General features: G+C 37.2%; 1 protein-coding gene across 1 annotated transcript in view; it reads right to left on the bottom strand.

Moving 5' to 3' along the window:
* Positions 1 to 355: 355 nt before the first annotated feature.
* The window catches only part of PROS1 (protein S), an 85,543-nt gene continuing 71,166 nt past the window's right edge, over positions 356 to 14,732 (bottom strand). Inside the window, exons 12-15 of the mRNA XM_007500789.3 lie at positions 10,888 to 11,056; positions 8,938 to 9,086; positions 5,085 to 5,310; positions 356 to 947 (exon numbers count right to left, since the gene is read on the bottom strand). Of these exons, the coding sequence (XP_007500851.2) occupies positions 787 to 947; positions 5,085 to 5,310; positions 8,938 to 9,086; positions 10,888 to 11,056 (705 nt within the window). The 3' untranslated portion in view covers positions 356 to 786. The remainder of the gene's footprint in view (positions 948 to 5,084; positions 5,311 to 8,937; positions 9,087 to 10,887; positions 11,057 to 14,732) is intronic.

Below are 14,732 nucleotides of genomic sequence, written 5' to 3'. Positions count from 1 at the left end.
CTGAGGAGTCCATAAGTTTCATTGGATTGCCAAAAGGTACACAACCCTCCCAAAAAATGAAGAAGTCCTGCACTAAAGCAGATAAAGTATCAGCCTGTGGAACAGAATCAGGTCTGTGAGTAGTAGTGCCACCTGGTGGTTAAACTTTCTAATCTGCAAATAATAGGAAAGAACTAACATATTCTTGGTGAGGATTCTAGGAGACAAGAAAGAAAAGTAGAACTTTGGCAGTTCCCTGGGGGGAAAATATTTTGGGTCAGGTCTTGCCTCACTGACTCAGTCATATCTTATAAGCTACTTCTATCTTGCAAACAGTAGGGAAACAAACAGGATTGACCAATGAAAAGCAGTTACATTTCAGTGCTATTGTTCACTTTTATTTTTTTTCATATAACATGAAAAAGGAGACAAATATTTCACCTGCTGTATGGAAAATCCAAATACCCCAACATAAGACTACTTAATGAAAATAAAAAGTAAATTTGACTTTTAAAACAGAAAAGTAAGACAGACAACACAAAAGATAGCAAAAGTTAAAGTTTAAAAAATTCTTTGCATTTCATTATTTTAAATTCTTAATGGCAACAAGAGGTAAGAATTTTAAAAAGTGATTTGTATCAAAACAGTATTCTTTTTTCCACAAAGGATATGCTACCCCTGAAGGGTCAAAGTGTTTTGAAAATAATTCCATCCCCCTGCTCATTAAAGTAATACTGTTTCATACTTTCTTTGCAACTTGAGTCACACTTAAGGGAAAAAAATCATATGTTGAAGAGGAAAGAGGTTTTAGAAAGTGTTTGGGTTTTTTGAAACTGTTGGACACGAATGAGATCTGATATCATTCTGTTTGAAGGTAGCTTCATCCAGATCCAGCTCTCTGCCATTAATTTTCACATCCATGCAGCCATTGTAAAAGACATTCACCAGTGAAGCATTGATCGGAACATCTGCACAAACAAAATATTAAATCATTATAACCTGTACATCCTATTTATTTTCCAAATTAGTGAAAATAGTCAAACTTCTCACTTCCAAATTAGTTGCTTATCCTCAAAGAAGAATCAGCAATTTAACAAAAAATGTATTCATTAATTACATAAACATTATCTTCTCCATCCATACATATCAAAATAATCTGATGGATATAATTAGGCTAGAATAGCATCATGTGTTTCTCTGGGATTTTCTTTCCTACCAAATAAATTCTTTAAAAGAGGGGAGATAGACAATCAATTAAATATTTTCTTTAATTTGAAAATGAAAATGGCATTTAAAATACCTGAAAACCATTGCTCCTTTTATGGTGGGTTATGGTTAAGGGGGAAGGAAAAGCAGATTTGCCAAGTTCCATGAAGCTACATTTTCTTGCTGACTGAGCACAGAGTAAGAATTCCATTACAAATGAACACCCTAATGCAAATACCAACAACATGGAAATGGGTTTGAATCAAGGGCACATGTGATACCCAGTGGAATCGCGCGTCGGCTATGGGAGGGATGGTGCGATGTGTTTAGTCGTGGAATCGTGAAAAAATAAAAAACACTGAAAAATCTATCCGTGACATAACAGAAAGGCAAGGAAAAAGAAAGATAGAATTTACACTTGTGCCCTCCCTTCTATTCTTCTTGATGGCTTTTTGCCAAAAAAGGGTATATTGAAAATAATATCAAATTATACCAAAAAATACTATTTCAAAATTAAAGAAAAGGTTAGTATTTCGGGAGAACAAATTCCAAACAGTTCAGAGAAACAGGTAGGATTCCATGATCCAATAGTCTGCAGATGAAGTCAGTTCAAGAAGGACAGAATTAGTGACCCAGGACAAGTCACTTAACCCTGGTTGCCTAGCCCTGGCTGACCTTCTTAGGACGTAAGACAGAAAGAACGGGTTTTTTAAAGTTTGATAAAATTATCTTTAAGAATAAAATTCTTGACCATACAGTCATCCTGATGATAAAATTAAAAAGAAATTTAAAGTAGCCTATAGGCAGAGGTCTACTGACCAGCTGAGATTTTCAGAAGTCATGTTCTGTAGCCACAGAAAATGGTTAAAAGGGCATTTAACTGAGGATGAAAACAGAAACGTGGCACAGATCTAATTGAATGTCAGGATGCTAAGAGAACCAGCTAGTTTGTGATGAATACTAAAGAATTAAAAAAAAAAACCTTTTACCTCTTCCAAAAAAATCTACATTGGGATAGAGCCAAGATGGGGGAGAAGGAACAGGAGCCCATCTGATTTCTACCAAATTATCCTCCCCAGAGCAATGATAAAATGCCTCAAAATAAATTATGAAACAGCAGACCTAGCAAAAAGGCAAAGCAAAGTCATTTTTCAGCCCCAAACGGCTTCAAAGGCCAGCATGGGCCTGGTGCTTGGGCGGAGGTGGGACACAGCGTGCCACATCTGCTTGCACCAAGGCAACAAACCAGGGGCACAGCTAAGCGGCAGCCACGGTTTCTGGAACTTGGGACAATTGCTCAGAAGGAGATCACAGGAATCCCTTTGCTGACTGGGTACAAGACTCTGGTCTCATTGCCCACATGCAGAACCAGGTCCCCGTCCTGGGCCACAGTAACAGCATGAGGAGAAACACCGGCAGATGCCAATTCTTGCAGCCACAGCGGAGCAGGGGACTCTGGTCACAGTTCTCAGAGGTAAAAAAGTGCTTGGGATTGATTACTCACAGACCAGAGCACAGTGACCCCCATGGCCTAGCCCTGACCACTCTTCTGCCTTGGAGCCAATATACAGTATTGACTCCAAGATAGAAGGTAAGGGTTTAAAAAAAAAGACAGGAAGAGCAAACAACAAAAGAAACTCAACATAGAATGTTATTTTTGTTACGGGGCAGACTTGAACTCGGAAGATGACAACAAAACCAATACTGCTGCATCCAAAGACTCCAAGAAAATCAGGAATTTCTTTCAAGCCCACACATAATTAATGGAGGAACTCAAAAACAATTTCAAAAATCAAATAAGAGAGATAGAAGAAAAATGGGAAAATAAATGAGTGGTAGAAGAAAATGATGATAAAAGAGTCAACAGCTTGGTAAAGGAGGCACAAAAAGTACTGAAGAAATGAATCCTTAAAAAACAGAAGAGGCCACTTGGTAAAAGAGGCACTAAAATCCTAAGAAGAGAAGAACTTAAAAATATGAATTGGTCAAATGGAAAAAGATATACTGCACTGAATAGAAAAAGTTCTTGAAAGAATTGGCCCTTTGGGAAAAGAGGCTCAAAAATGCACTGAGGAAAAGAAAATTTTACAAAGTAGAACTGGCAAATGAAAAAGGTCACTCAAGACAATTATGCCTTAAAAATTAGTTAGGCAAGTGTAAGCGCCATGAAATTTCAAGAAACAACCAAAGTCAAAAGAATGAAAAAAAAATACACTGAAAAACCTACCAATGACATATTAATAGAAAGGGAAGGAAAACAAATAATAGAATTTATAATTTTGCTCTCCTTTATATTCTTCTCTCTAGCTCTTTGCCAAAACGTTATATTGAAAATTATATCAAATTTGACTAAAAATATATTTCAAAAAATTTTAAAGGTTGCATGGAAATGATCAAATAAAATACTATAAAATTAAAAAAAAAAAGAAAAAAATTTAAAGGTAAGTTTATCCTAGATTTGAGGAGAACCGGTTTCAAACAGTTCAGAAAAATGATAGGTAGGATTCAATGATCCACGGAAGTTATTTGAAGAAAGACTATGTTAAAATGACCCGATCCAGAAGAATTAAACTGAAAAACTGGTGGATATGATGTCTGAATCACTGTGTGTGAACTCTGAGAAATCACTGAGAAGGAGAGATGTATTTCAGGACTAGAAGTGAACAAATGCTTTTACAACATTCATTTCCTGAAAAAATTCTAGGTGGTATCAGTGAGCATTTAGAAAGGGAAGCAACGATTGTATAAAACTAACAGAGTATTATCCAGAACATCATTAATATCCTTTTGACAGGGTTACCTAATTGATAGATCATGAACATTCCATGAACATATTAAACTTGGAGCTCAGCAAGTATTTGACAGTCTCATGTCATCCCTGGGGATTTCATAAAAACTGGGAGCTGGACAATAGCATGATTAGATGGATTTGGAATTTGTCGAACCCCCAACCCAAGGAAAAAGTGATGATCAATAGATGATAGCCAAACTGGGGAGAGGCTTTTAGGGGAAGATCACAGAGTTCTGTCCGTCAGCCTGCTCTGTGTAACTGTTCTCCCACTGGCTTGGATCAAGATACAGTTAGCATGCCTACATGCAGGTGACATGAAGAGAGGGACACAGCATGTTAGATGACAGACCAGAATCCCAAACGTTCTTAGTAGGTTAGAACAAGAGGAAAATACAGTAAGATGAAATTAGAAAATTTGAGCTTGGACTATCAATTGCACAAATACAGATTGTGTTTATGTGAAAATATTTTTAAGCTTTAGTAGGCTACACGCTCAATATGAATCAATAATTTGACATTGCAGTCAAAAAAAGTGAATGCACCTCGATTATTTTTTAAAGGCAAGTTTAGAATGAGGGAAATGGATCTATCTGTATTCTATCCTGGTCAAGTGCTAGCAGGCAACATCTGTATATTTTCCCTATTTTTAGGTGTTGCATTTAAGAGAAGCTATTAGCAAGTTGAAGTACATCCAAAGGAAAGCAATCAAGATAGTAAGGGAATTAAAACCAAACTGAGAAGAATTGAGATATTTAGAATATGAAACAGGTGACACGATGGCAGAATTTGAAGAACTGTGACATGGAAAAGGGATTCGACTTATTCTGAATGACTCTATTAAGCAGAAATAACCTCAGTGGATGGAAGCTGGAGAGAGAAATATTTGAGACTAGGAAAAACTTCCTCATGAAGAAAACTCTTCAAAATAAAATGAGCTACCTCTAGAGGTAGTGAGTTCCCCATCACCACAGTTCTTCAAGTAAAGCTTGTACCTGTGAAGGAGGTAATTTTTGCATATATATATAGCTTACTTCTGTACTTAGGCTGTATTATCAGCTAGTTCTTATACTTCTGAGGTCTCAGGGATTCTAGGATTTTAAAGAGATACCTGGAATGCCACCAAGATAGGTAGTTATTCTTCCTGTCATTGCTCTGTCCAAGATGGCAAGTTTTGCCTTTAGATCTTCATGGTAAATAGTTTCTCCATCCAAACCATTTGTTAACTCCAGCAAGCCTCTGCTGACACGGAGTTCCACTTTGGAATATTCATGGGTACACAATTTCTTAGCCTCCATTCGAGACACAGTGGTATTTTCAATAGTTACTAGAATATCCTGAGAGACAAAGCAAACATTTTTAAGCAAGTATTAATAATAATTTTATTTAGTTTGTGTATTTAAATTTTATCTTATGTATACAGGAGAGGTATATGTAACAGGCATTTTAAAAATAAAATTTCCTTCTCATGTTAGTGATAAAATGCCTTAACAATAAAATAGCTATTCACCTTTAGAAATCAATTTATTCCATAGACTCAAGTCAATACTTGGTATCTGCTAATTCATTCAATTCAACGAAAATATTCAGGGTAATTATACATACAAAAATGAAAATATCACAGTCCTGACCATTAAGGAATTTAAAATCCAACTAGGATGAAGCAATGTATATACAAATAAATACGATGCTAGATAGAATGTGACAAAGGCAAATAAGAGATCACACAGAAAACTCAGACAATATGAAGACGCATCAGTTTTCAGCTAAGAAAATCAGAAAACATCTTCAGACTAGAGGCAGTAACTAAGTTAGACTTTGAAAGAAAGAAGCAATAATATGTAACGAAGTGTATTCTAGGTTACATGAAGATCGTAATATTTGAGACTTGGGTACCAGCAGAAAAAGGTGAAAAGAACATTAGAAGGAAAACTAGAGTCATAAAAAAGGAGTTTCTGCTAGTTTCTTCTTTGGTTTTCACCTGCACACTGGCCCTTTAAGGCTAGTATCATCATTGCCAAAGGCCTGTTTGTTTAGGGGATCAATATATATATATTAACTATATCCCCAATAAAAAAACATCGTTTAAAGACATAGTTCTTATAAACTGTTGGTTCAGTACTGGAATAACTTCTAATTCATTGATTGCAAAATCCATTTCCATTCCTATTCTCATCCCATTCTACCCCCAGTCATAGTTGGTAGCATTGGAGGACTTAGTGGGAAATATAGTTTTGGTTTTTGGCAGTAGGAGGCACTGTTTTATATGCTATGTGTATTGATCTCACATGGGGGAATATGCAGAAAATGGTAAGTTAGAGAGATATTTAAAAGTTATTCACTAATGTTAATTAAATTAGTGTTAGAAATGGCACAGGGAAAATATGCATAAAACTGCTTTAAATTGGTGGAGTACATATAAACAATCTGGGGGATGGGGGAGGGAAGCTAAATCCAGACATCTTTGGTAAATTAGTAACTGGAATTTTTCACCAAGATCTTTTAACCATATACATTTTTCTTTCCAAAGCTCTCCAACCTCCAGTGTTTCCTGAAAGCTGGCAGCACTTTTAGCATCTCTTAAGTCAGTTTCACCTTGAGCATCTACTTTATCATGCCTAGGGGTAGCTAGATGGTTCGGTGGATTAAGAGCCAGATCCAGAGATGGGAACTCCTGGGTTCTAATGTGACCTCAGACACTTCCCAGCTGTGTGACCCTGGGCAAGTCACTGAACCCCCATTGCCTAGTCCTTACCACTCTTCTGCCTTGGAACCAATGCACAGTACTGATTCTGAGACAAAAATATGACTCCTGTAACTCGTTATCTACTATGCACAAAGCCTGGAATGAATTGTTAATAGAGGCAGTCTGGATAGTACCCAAATGTCCTTTATCAGGTCCTTGAATTTGAGCTGTTAGCATCTAGCCAGAAGAATTGTTTTAATTCTCTCTATTCTCATCTCTAAACCTATCATCTCGATGATTTGTGAAAGCATCAAAATTCAGATAAGAAGAAGAAAAGAACAAAGGCAAAGGGGGTAAAGACTGCATAAAACTTAGTTGTCAGGCTTTGAACTTTTAAGAAGTAAAGCAATCTTTTTTAATTCCCTGAGACTAGCATTCCAAAGGATAGGGTTGAGTGCCATGCCAAACGTGTTGGCTCCGGAGAGCTGGTGAGTGACTGTGTCTTATCTTGGCTATTTAAGCAAGAAATTCCAGTTTCATTTCTACTCAGACCAGACCTTAGCCCCTGGCTCTCTCTGCCTCTCAGAATTATTCAGATAAAATGGAGGCCAAAATCACTACCTCTTTTCGATCTAAAGCAAATGGCAACATAAACTTGGAGATGTTGCCTTCTTTAATTAATTTATCTCCTTTCAAATGGAACTGGCCATAGAAGTAATAAGGATAAACAGTTTACAGGTGCAAAAGACAATTACTTTACTTGTTCTGCTTCTTTCCCCAAAATTCCCTTTTAAAGCACAAAAACTGGGAAATCATAATACTGAAGGTGGAATGCCTGTCATCAACAGAAGATTGGCAACTCTAAGCAAAGTTAATCAATAAACCAATTTTTAAAAAGCTGTTCCATCTGCGTGCCTGTGACTATGCTGAGCCCTGGAGATTTGAAGACAAGATGAAATTGTCCCTGCTTTCAAGCAGTTTGCAACCTACTGAGAGAAGCAACACGGGCATAAGAATATGCACAAAATATAAGCAAATAAACACACATCGATTTTGTAGGGCAGCATGGCATAGGAGATAAAGAATTGATCTTAGAAACATGAAAAACTAGGTTTGAGTCCTGCTGCCAACAAACTCTCGGTGCTCCCGGGCAATTCTGTGACATTCTAAATTTCTGATCTGCATTGGTCAAGGCCGTATCCAAAATAAAGGACGTTTATGATTTGGTCCTTAAAATTGTTTCTGGATAAATATCAGTTTTTGTTTTTCCTATCTGGAAATAACGGTGTAGATTTTACTTTGTCCTATGACGGATGTCAGTCACTGGGTGTCTTGGTCAGAAGCTTGGATGATATATGCACTATCCCCTCCAGCTTTCTACACCAGAACAATCTTTATTTATTTTTTCAAAAATAACCCCCTACCTTCTATCTTGGAACTAATACTAATTATTATTATTATTAATTATATAATTAATATTAATTATATAATTAATAATAATAAAAATTAATTATATAATTAATATTAATTATATAATTAATAAGAATAAATAAGAATATCAATAACTAATAATAAACTAATAAAAATATTGGATCCACAGCAGAAGAGCAGTAAGGGCAAGGCAACCGGAGTGAAATGATTTCCCAGGGTCACACTTCTAGGAAGTGTGGGAAGTCGTATTCGAACCCCAGACATTGCATCTCCAAGCCTGCCTGAAACAGGGAGCTGCCCTCAGAATAGACTAGGAGGAGACGACAGAACTAAGACCCTGCTCCCTCCATCTCGCGCTAGTTGGCTTCTTGATCAGACTCCAGATCTTCAAGGAAGATGGGGGGATTTCGCTATTCCTAGTTCCTGGGCTTTTCTAACGGGGTGGAGCCCATGTGGAAGGTCTTTCCTTTGGGGACATTTGGAATGCAGGCATTTGCTGGGGGAACGCAGCAAATACTAATTCAACTGGCTAATTATATGACTTGGTAGAAGCCAGTTATCCTCAGGTGGGCAACTATGAGAATCCGGTGAATTCAGAGGTGTCCTGAGTAGCCAGCCTTCCCTGCTGCTAATAGGGCTACCTAGAGCTGAAAGGGATGCGAAGACCACTTGAGAGCTGTTCATGACTCAGTTGACTAATTGGACAAATTGGAATACGCATCAGTCCAAAATGGTCCCGTGTCACTGAAAGCAGAGCCATTTGCATATCTGAGTGCTGAAAACATGGTTACGAATACCAACCGCTGCTTGATTGAATTCCCTTCGCCCTTCCCGTGACTAACGTCACCTGTAAGTCAGAGGTGCTGGAGTCTACCAAGGACAGCGCTAGAGGAACAGCGTCGCCAGACACCAAGGCAAGCAGGACGCCAGTGCCTGCCGATGGCCGAACACTCAGGGTCACGTTTATCTGCCACTCTTCAGGATTGAGCACGTTTCCTGTACCAAATGGAGCAAGGGGGGAGAGAAGCATGCAGGGAAGTATCATTAGGACATCCGCAGAGGAGCCGAATGGCTTAGAGAGTGAGTAAGAGTGTCCGCTGGCTACCCTGTATCGGGTATAACAAGCGACAGATGTTGCCTTTCCCCCATCTCAGTAATAGACGCCTTCCTGCTCCTCACTGTTGAAAATAAGTTAGGAAAATCCAACATGGAAAATACTATCTTTTCTCCTTTAAGTACCCTTTGTGTCTGGTGGTGGTGGTGGTTTTTGTTTTTCACTTTCAACAGTAGCATCAGCTTCATTTGAGCAGTTCTTAATAACAAGATGCCTTGCAAATTGATCATGGCTCGAGAGATCCCGAATGCTTTCTCCTTTTATACTCTACTGACAGAAAAAAAGATGCTTTCTATGTCATGTTCCTTTTTTTCTGATGGATTTAGAATACAATTACATTCTAGTTTCGGAGACTCCCAGGAGAGAGAAGAAAAGAAAGTGTGGTCGTGGTGGCTGTGGAGGAAAACTATGGCGGAGCAGTGGTAGTAACTTGGTAGAAAACTATTTTAAGCATGGCATTCTACTTTGTAATTATAATAACAATCATTAAACCTCAGAAGGATAGACAACCTTCAAAGTGCAATCAATTCAAAGAGCATTTATTAAGCACCAGTTGTATTTAAGAAATTATACTCTATATTGAGGTTATAGAGAGAAATGAACGTCTTTATTCTCATGAAGCAGAATGCATAATCATGTTAAATAAAGTTAATAAACTTTATTTGTGAGATATAATGAACAATGTTAGCAGTGAAAGATTGTGGTCAAAGAATATAGACTTCCTTTTTAGCCACAATCATTTTTTTTGTTAGTTTTGTTAGCCCGTTTGGTTTAATTATTTATGGAATTAGTGTGGGTTGAGTGTTAGACCAAAAGGTATCAAAAACACTTTAAAGAAAGTACAAAGAAAAAATACATGTTGTAGGGTATCTTGGAAAGAGTACTAGATTTGGATTCAGAGAACCAAAGTTCAAATTCTAATGCTACTGTTTACTATGTGACCTTAGACAAATTCCTCCCTTTTCTGTGCTTCAGTTTCCTCATTGCATAAGGGAGAATTGGAGTAGACCAAGGAACTGTTAAACATCTGTTGTATCAGGAACCCCCTTAATACCCTGGTGAAGCCTCAAGACTCCTCATAATAATGCTTTTAAATGCTTCAAGTAAAATATGTTGGGTTACAGAGGAAACCAATTATATTAAAATTCATGTAATTTGCCCCATACAATTTCATAGACTCTTATTTTCCCCAAAAATATACTGACAAATTCATTGGGGAAAGGGTCCATGGACACCATATTAAGAACCACAGGATTAAACAGTCACTCGGACTTTTTTTCATTCTATATCTTATGGTCATATCTTATGGTCTGTACATATTAAATATGTTACCATTTTAAAATATCTAAGACTTCATTAGGCCTGCAAAACAGTACAAAGGACTCATGTTAAAAAAGTGCCATCTTCGTCCATAGAGAAAGTCTGGAGTCTAATATACTTTTTATATTTTCTTTTTTATTCTTTAAATTTGAGTTTCCTTCCACAAAAGGATAATATGAGAAAATGTTTTATATGATTGCAGATAAGATTGCTTTCCATCTCAACATGGTGGGGGTGGGGGAAAGGGAAGGAGGGGGAGAATTCTATTCTCAATATTCTTTGAAAATGTTGGAAATTCTTGTTACATGTAATTGGGGAAAAATTACCAAAAGAAATTAATTCCAAAGAAAGGGAATGACTTACTATAATCAATGTCAAATTGGGCAACTCCAGAACCAGGATAGTAGGAGCCTTTCTCCACCGTGACCAAACAATGCTTGTTTTGCTTTTCTTGAATAATTTCTTTTACACCTGAAGCTCCTTGATTCATCAAGTTCCATCCTCTAATACATCCATCTAGGCGAGGGTTAATCTACATAAGAGTTGAAACAGAGATCAATGGATAAAGTTTTCAACACATCTAAGCTGGACAGAGTAAGCGAAATACTGACAGTGTTTGTTAACTACTCAACAAAGTGGGTTTTCACTTCTAAGGGAAATTCCCTTTTTTGCTAAAACATCATCACTTTTTAGTCATTCTCCATTACTAAAAAATATTTTCATTTAGAGAGGGTGTCCCTAGATTGGGGAATGGCTGAACAAATTGTGGTATATGATGGGGATGGAATACTATTGTTCTGTAAGGAATGATGAACTGGAGGATTTCTATATGAACTGGAAGAACCTCCAGGAACAGATACAGAGTGAAATGAGCAGAACCAAGAGAACATTGTACACAGAAAGTGAAACACTGTGGAACAATCCAATGTAATGGGCTTTGCAAACACAAGACAATCCCAAGGAATTCATGAGAAAGAATGCTATCCACATTCAGAGAAAAAACTGAAGGAGTAGAAACACAGAAGAAAAATAAATGACTTATTTGTTTATGTGGATATGTGATTTGGGGTTTGGGTTTTAAAAGATTATTTTATTGCAAAAATGAATAATAGGGAAATAGGTATCAGGAGTAACATTTGTATAGTCCAGTGGAAATGCTTATTAGATCCAGAAGGGGAGAGAGGAAAGAAAGAAAATGAAATATGTAAACATGGAAAAAATATTTTTAAAGTAAAAAAAATTTAAGATATTTTCATTTAGCTAAAATAAATTAAAGTTGAAAGTAATTTTCCCCCTTCCTACTCGGAGTCCTTATCAAACAACATAGCACTTGGTTATAGAAATACTGTTTCTAACATCATTGGAAGGTCCTCCTCCCACCAAGAACAATTGATGTAGTAATCAAATTTAATCAGTGATGATGAGGTTTTGAAGTGAAACATCTTCCTCTTCCTCTGATTGACTCAGAAAGAGCAATACATTGATTGAAGTGAAAATTGGCCACAGCTCATGGAGCTTTAAAAAGTTAAGTCTTTAAGGCACAATCATCAAAGTTCTATAGTAGAAGATAGTGGAGGCAGAAGACAACAGGGAGGAAGGACCTAGTTTGGTGGAAGGAAGAGATTTTTTTCCCCCTCAATTCACTCCACCCTGAATCTGCAATAGCAATGTGGCTATTCTCCCAGACACCTGCTTTAAGTTATAAAGTCAGATCAAGAAAGTGTGAGGCATATATGAGATAGTAAAGACATATTTGTGACATAAAAACACATAGAATCATCTACTCAGAATAGCTTCAAAGCATATAAATACAGTCAACAGAGAAAGGAGTCAACTAGAGACTCAAGAGAGAGCTATATCTAGCAATTGAGGTTTATAGGACTCAATTAGGAGAGAAATGAGTTTGAAGGCCTACAATATTGGAGTGGTAAGAACATTTGTGCCCACTTTTCCTATAGATGCTTTGGGTATTGGTAGGAAAATGCTCTCTAGATATCTGGGAAGAGGAATATTTTGTAGCTACTGTGATTACTGCACCATTTCAGTAAGCACCTTTGCTAAAAAGCTAATTATGCCTACTGTTTGGTTATTAATGGGGGACACACTTGTTGGGGCTCAAGAGTTATAGTCATAAAAATCCAAACCTATAAGATATCTTTGACCACGAGGTAGTTTCTCCCTTCCAGGGATCCTATTTTCTAGCAGAAATTCAAATTGGGGTAGGGTGGGAAGAATCCAAAGAGGACATTACATCATTAATTGGTTCCTTGAAAAGATGTCTTTGGGTAAAAATAGCATTTCAAGGTGGGTTAAGGTTGCATTTAGGTACACTAGCAGTTTTATAAATGGAAAATATGTACCTAGACAGGCAAGTTTTAGACAACAAAAACTAATATAAGTGGGGCATCTCATGTAATATTGCTTGGAGATGAATCTGACCTTTTCCTTTTTCTAGGATGGATCCTAGATAATTCCATAATTATTTATTTGAAGAGGTATTTAAATGCTGGCAAACAGGAATTGAAATGGGTAAGAAAAATTGGTCATATATCACCTTCAAATTCTTCATATTTACCACAAAATACCCTCATCCCATTTGTTGCCTGAGAGGCCCTAATTTATACCTGGACTATTGAAATAATGAGTAGCTAGATGATGCAGTGGTTAGAGTGCCAATCTTGGAGTCAGGAAGACTCATCTTCCTGATGTCAAATCTGACCTCAGACACTTACTGGCTGTGGGACCCTGGAAGTCATATCACCCTGTTTGCTTCAGTTTCCTCATCTGTAAAATGAGCTGCAGAAAAAAATGGCGAACCACTCTAGTATCTCTGCCAAGAAAACCCTAAATGGGGTCACAAAGATTCAGACACAACTGAAAAATAACTAAACAACATTGTCATAACCTCATAATTGGTTTCCATGCTTCTAGTCTCTCCATTAACAATCTATCTTCCTCATAAGTGCTAAATTGATATTCCTAAAGCATGTCTTTTCCATGTCATTCCATTGCTTAAGAAACTCTGTCCTCCATTAATTCATTGCTGGTGGAGTTGTGAACTGATCCAACCATTCTGGAGGGAATTTGGAACTATGCCCAAAGGGCGATAAAAGACAGTCTGCCCTTTGATCCAGCCATAGCACTGCTGGGTCTGTACCCCAAAGAGATAATGGACAAAAAGACTTGTACAAAAATATTCATAGCTGCGCTCTTTGTGGTGGCCAAAAATTGGAAAACGAGGGGATGCCCATCAATTGGGGAATGGCTGAACAAATTGTGGTATATGTTGGTGATGGAATATTATTGTGCAAAAAGGAATAATAAAGTGGAGGAATTCCATGGAGACTGGAACGACCTCCAGGAAGTGATGCAGAGTGAGAGGAGCAGAACCAGGAGAACATTGTACACAGAGTCAAACACACTGTGGTATAATCGAACGTATTGGACTTCTCCATTAGTGGCAGTGTAATGTCCCTGAACAATCTGCAGGGATCTAGGAGAAAAAACACTATCCATAAGCAGAGGACAAACTGTGGGAGTAGAAACACCGAGGAGGAGCAACTGCCTGACTACAGCGGTTGAGGGGACATGACAGAGGAGAGACTCTAAACGAACACTCTAATGCAAATATTAACAACATGGGAATGGGTTCGAAGCAAGAACACATGTGACACCCAGTGGAATAACGTGTCGGCTACGGGGGGGTGGGGGGGGAGGAAAAGAAAATGATCATTGTCTTTAATGAATAATGCATGGAAATGATCAAATAAAATACTATAAAATTTTTAAAAAAAGAATTAAAGGTTGGAGCAAAACCTAATGCACCTCAACTGATAGAAAAAAAGGTAGGAGTTGCAATCATGATATCTGACAAAGCTAAAGTAAAAATAGATCTGATTAAAAGGGATAGGGATGGTAACTACATCCTGATAAATGACAGTAGAGACAATGAGGAAATATCAGTAATCAACATGTATGCACCAAATGCTATAGCATCCAAATTTCTAAAGGAGAAACTGGTGGAGTTGAAGGAGGAAATAGATAGTAAAGCTATACTAGTGGGAGACCTGAACTTGCCACTATCAAATTTAGGTAAATCAAATTAAAAAATAAATAGAAAGAGGTAAGAGATGTGAATGAAATCTTAGAAAAATTAAGTTAATACATATGTAGAGAAAAATAAATAGGGACAAAAAGGAATAAACCTT

This window comes from Monodelphis domestica, chromosome 8 (genome assembly GCF_027887165.1).
Source record: "Monodelphis domestica isolate mMonDom1 chromosome 8, mMonDom1.pri, whole genome shotgun sequence".
Taxonomy (NCBI): domain Eukaryota; kingdom Metazoa; phylum Chordata; class Mammalia; order Didelphimorphia; family Didelphidae; genus Monodelphis; species Monodelphis domestica.
The sequence above is the reverse complement of the archived record's forward strand: the minus strand, read 5'-3'. Positions and strand labels throughout refer to the sequence as shown.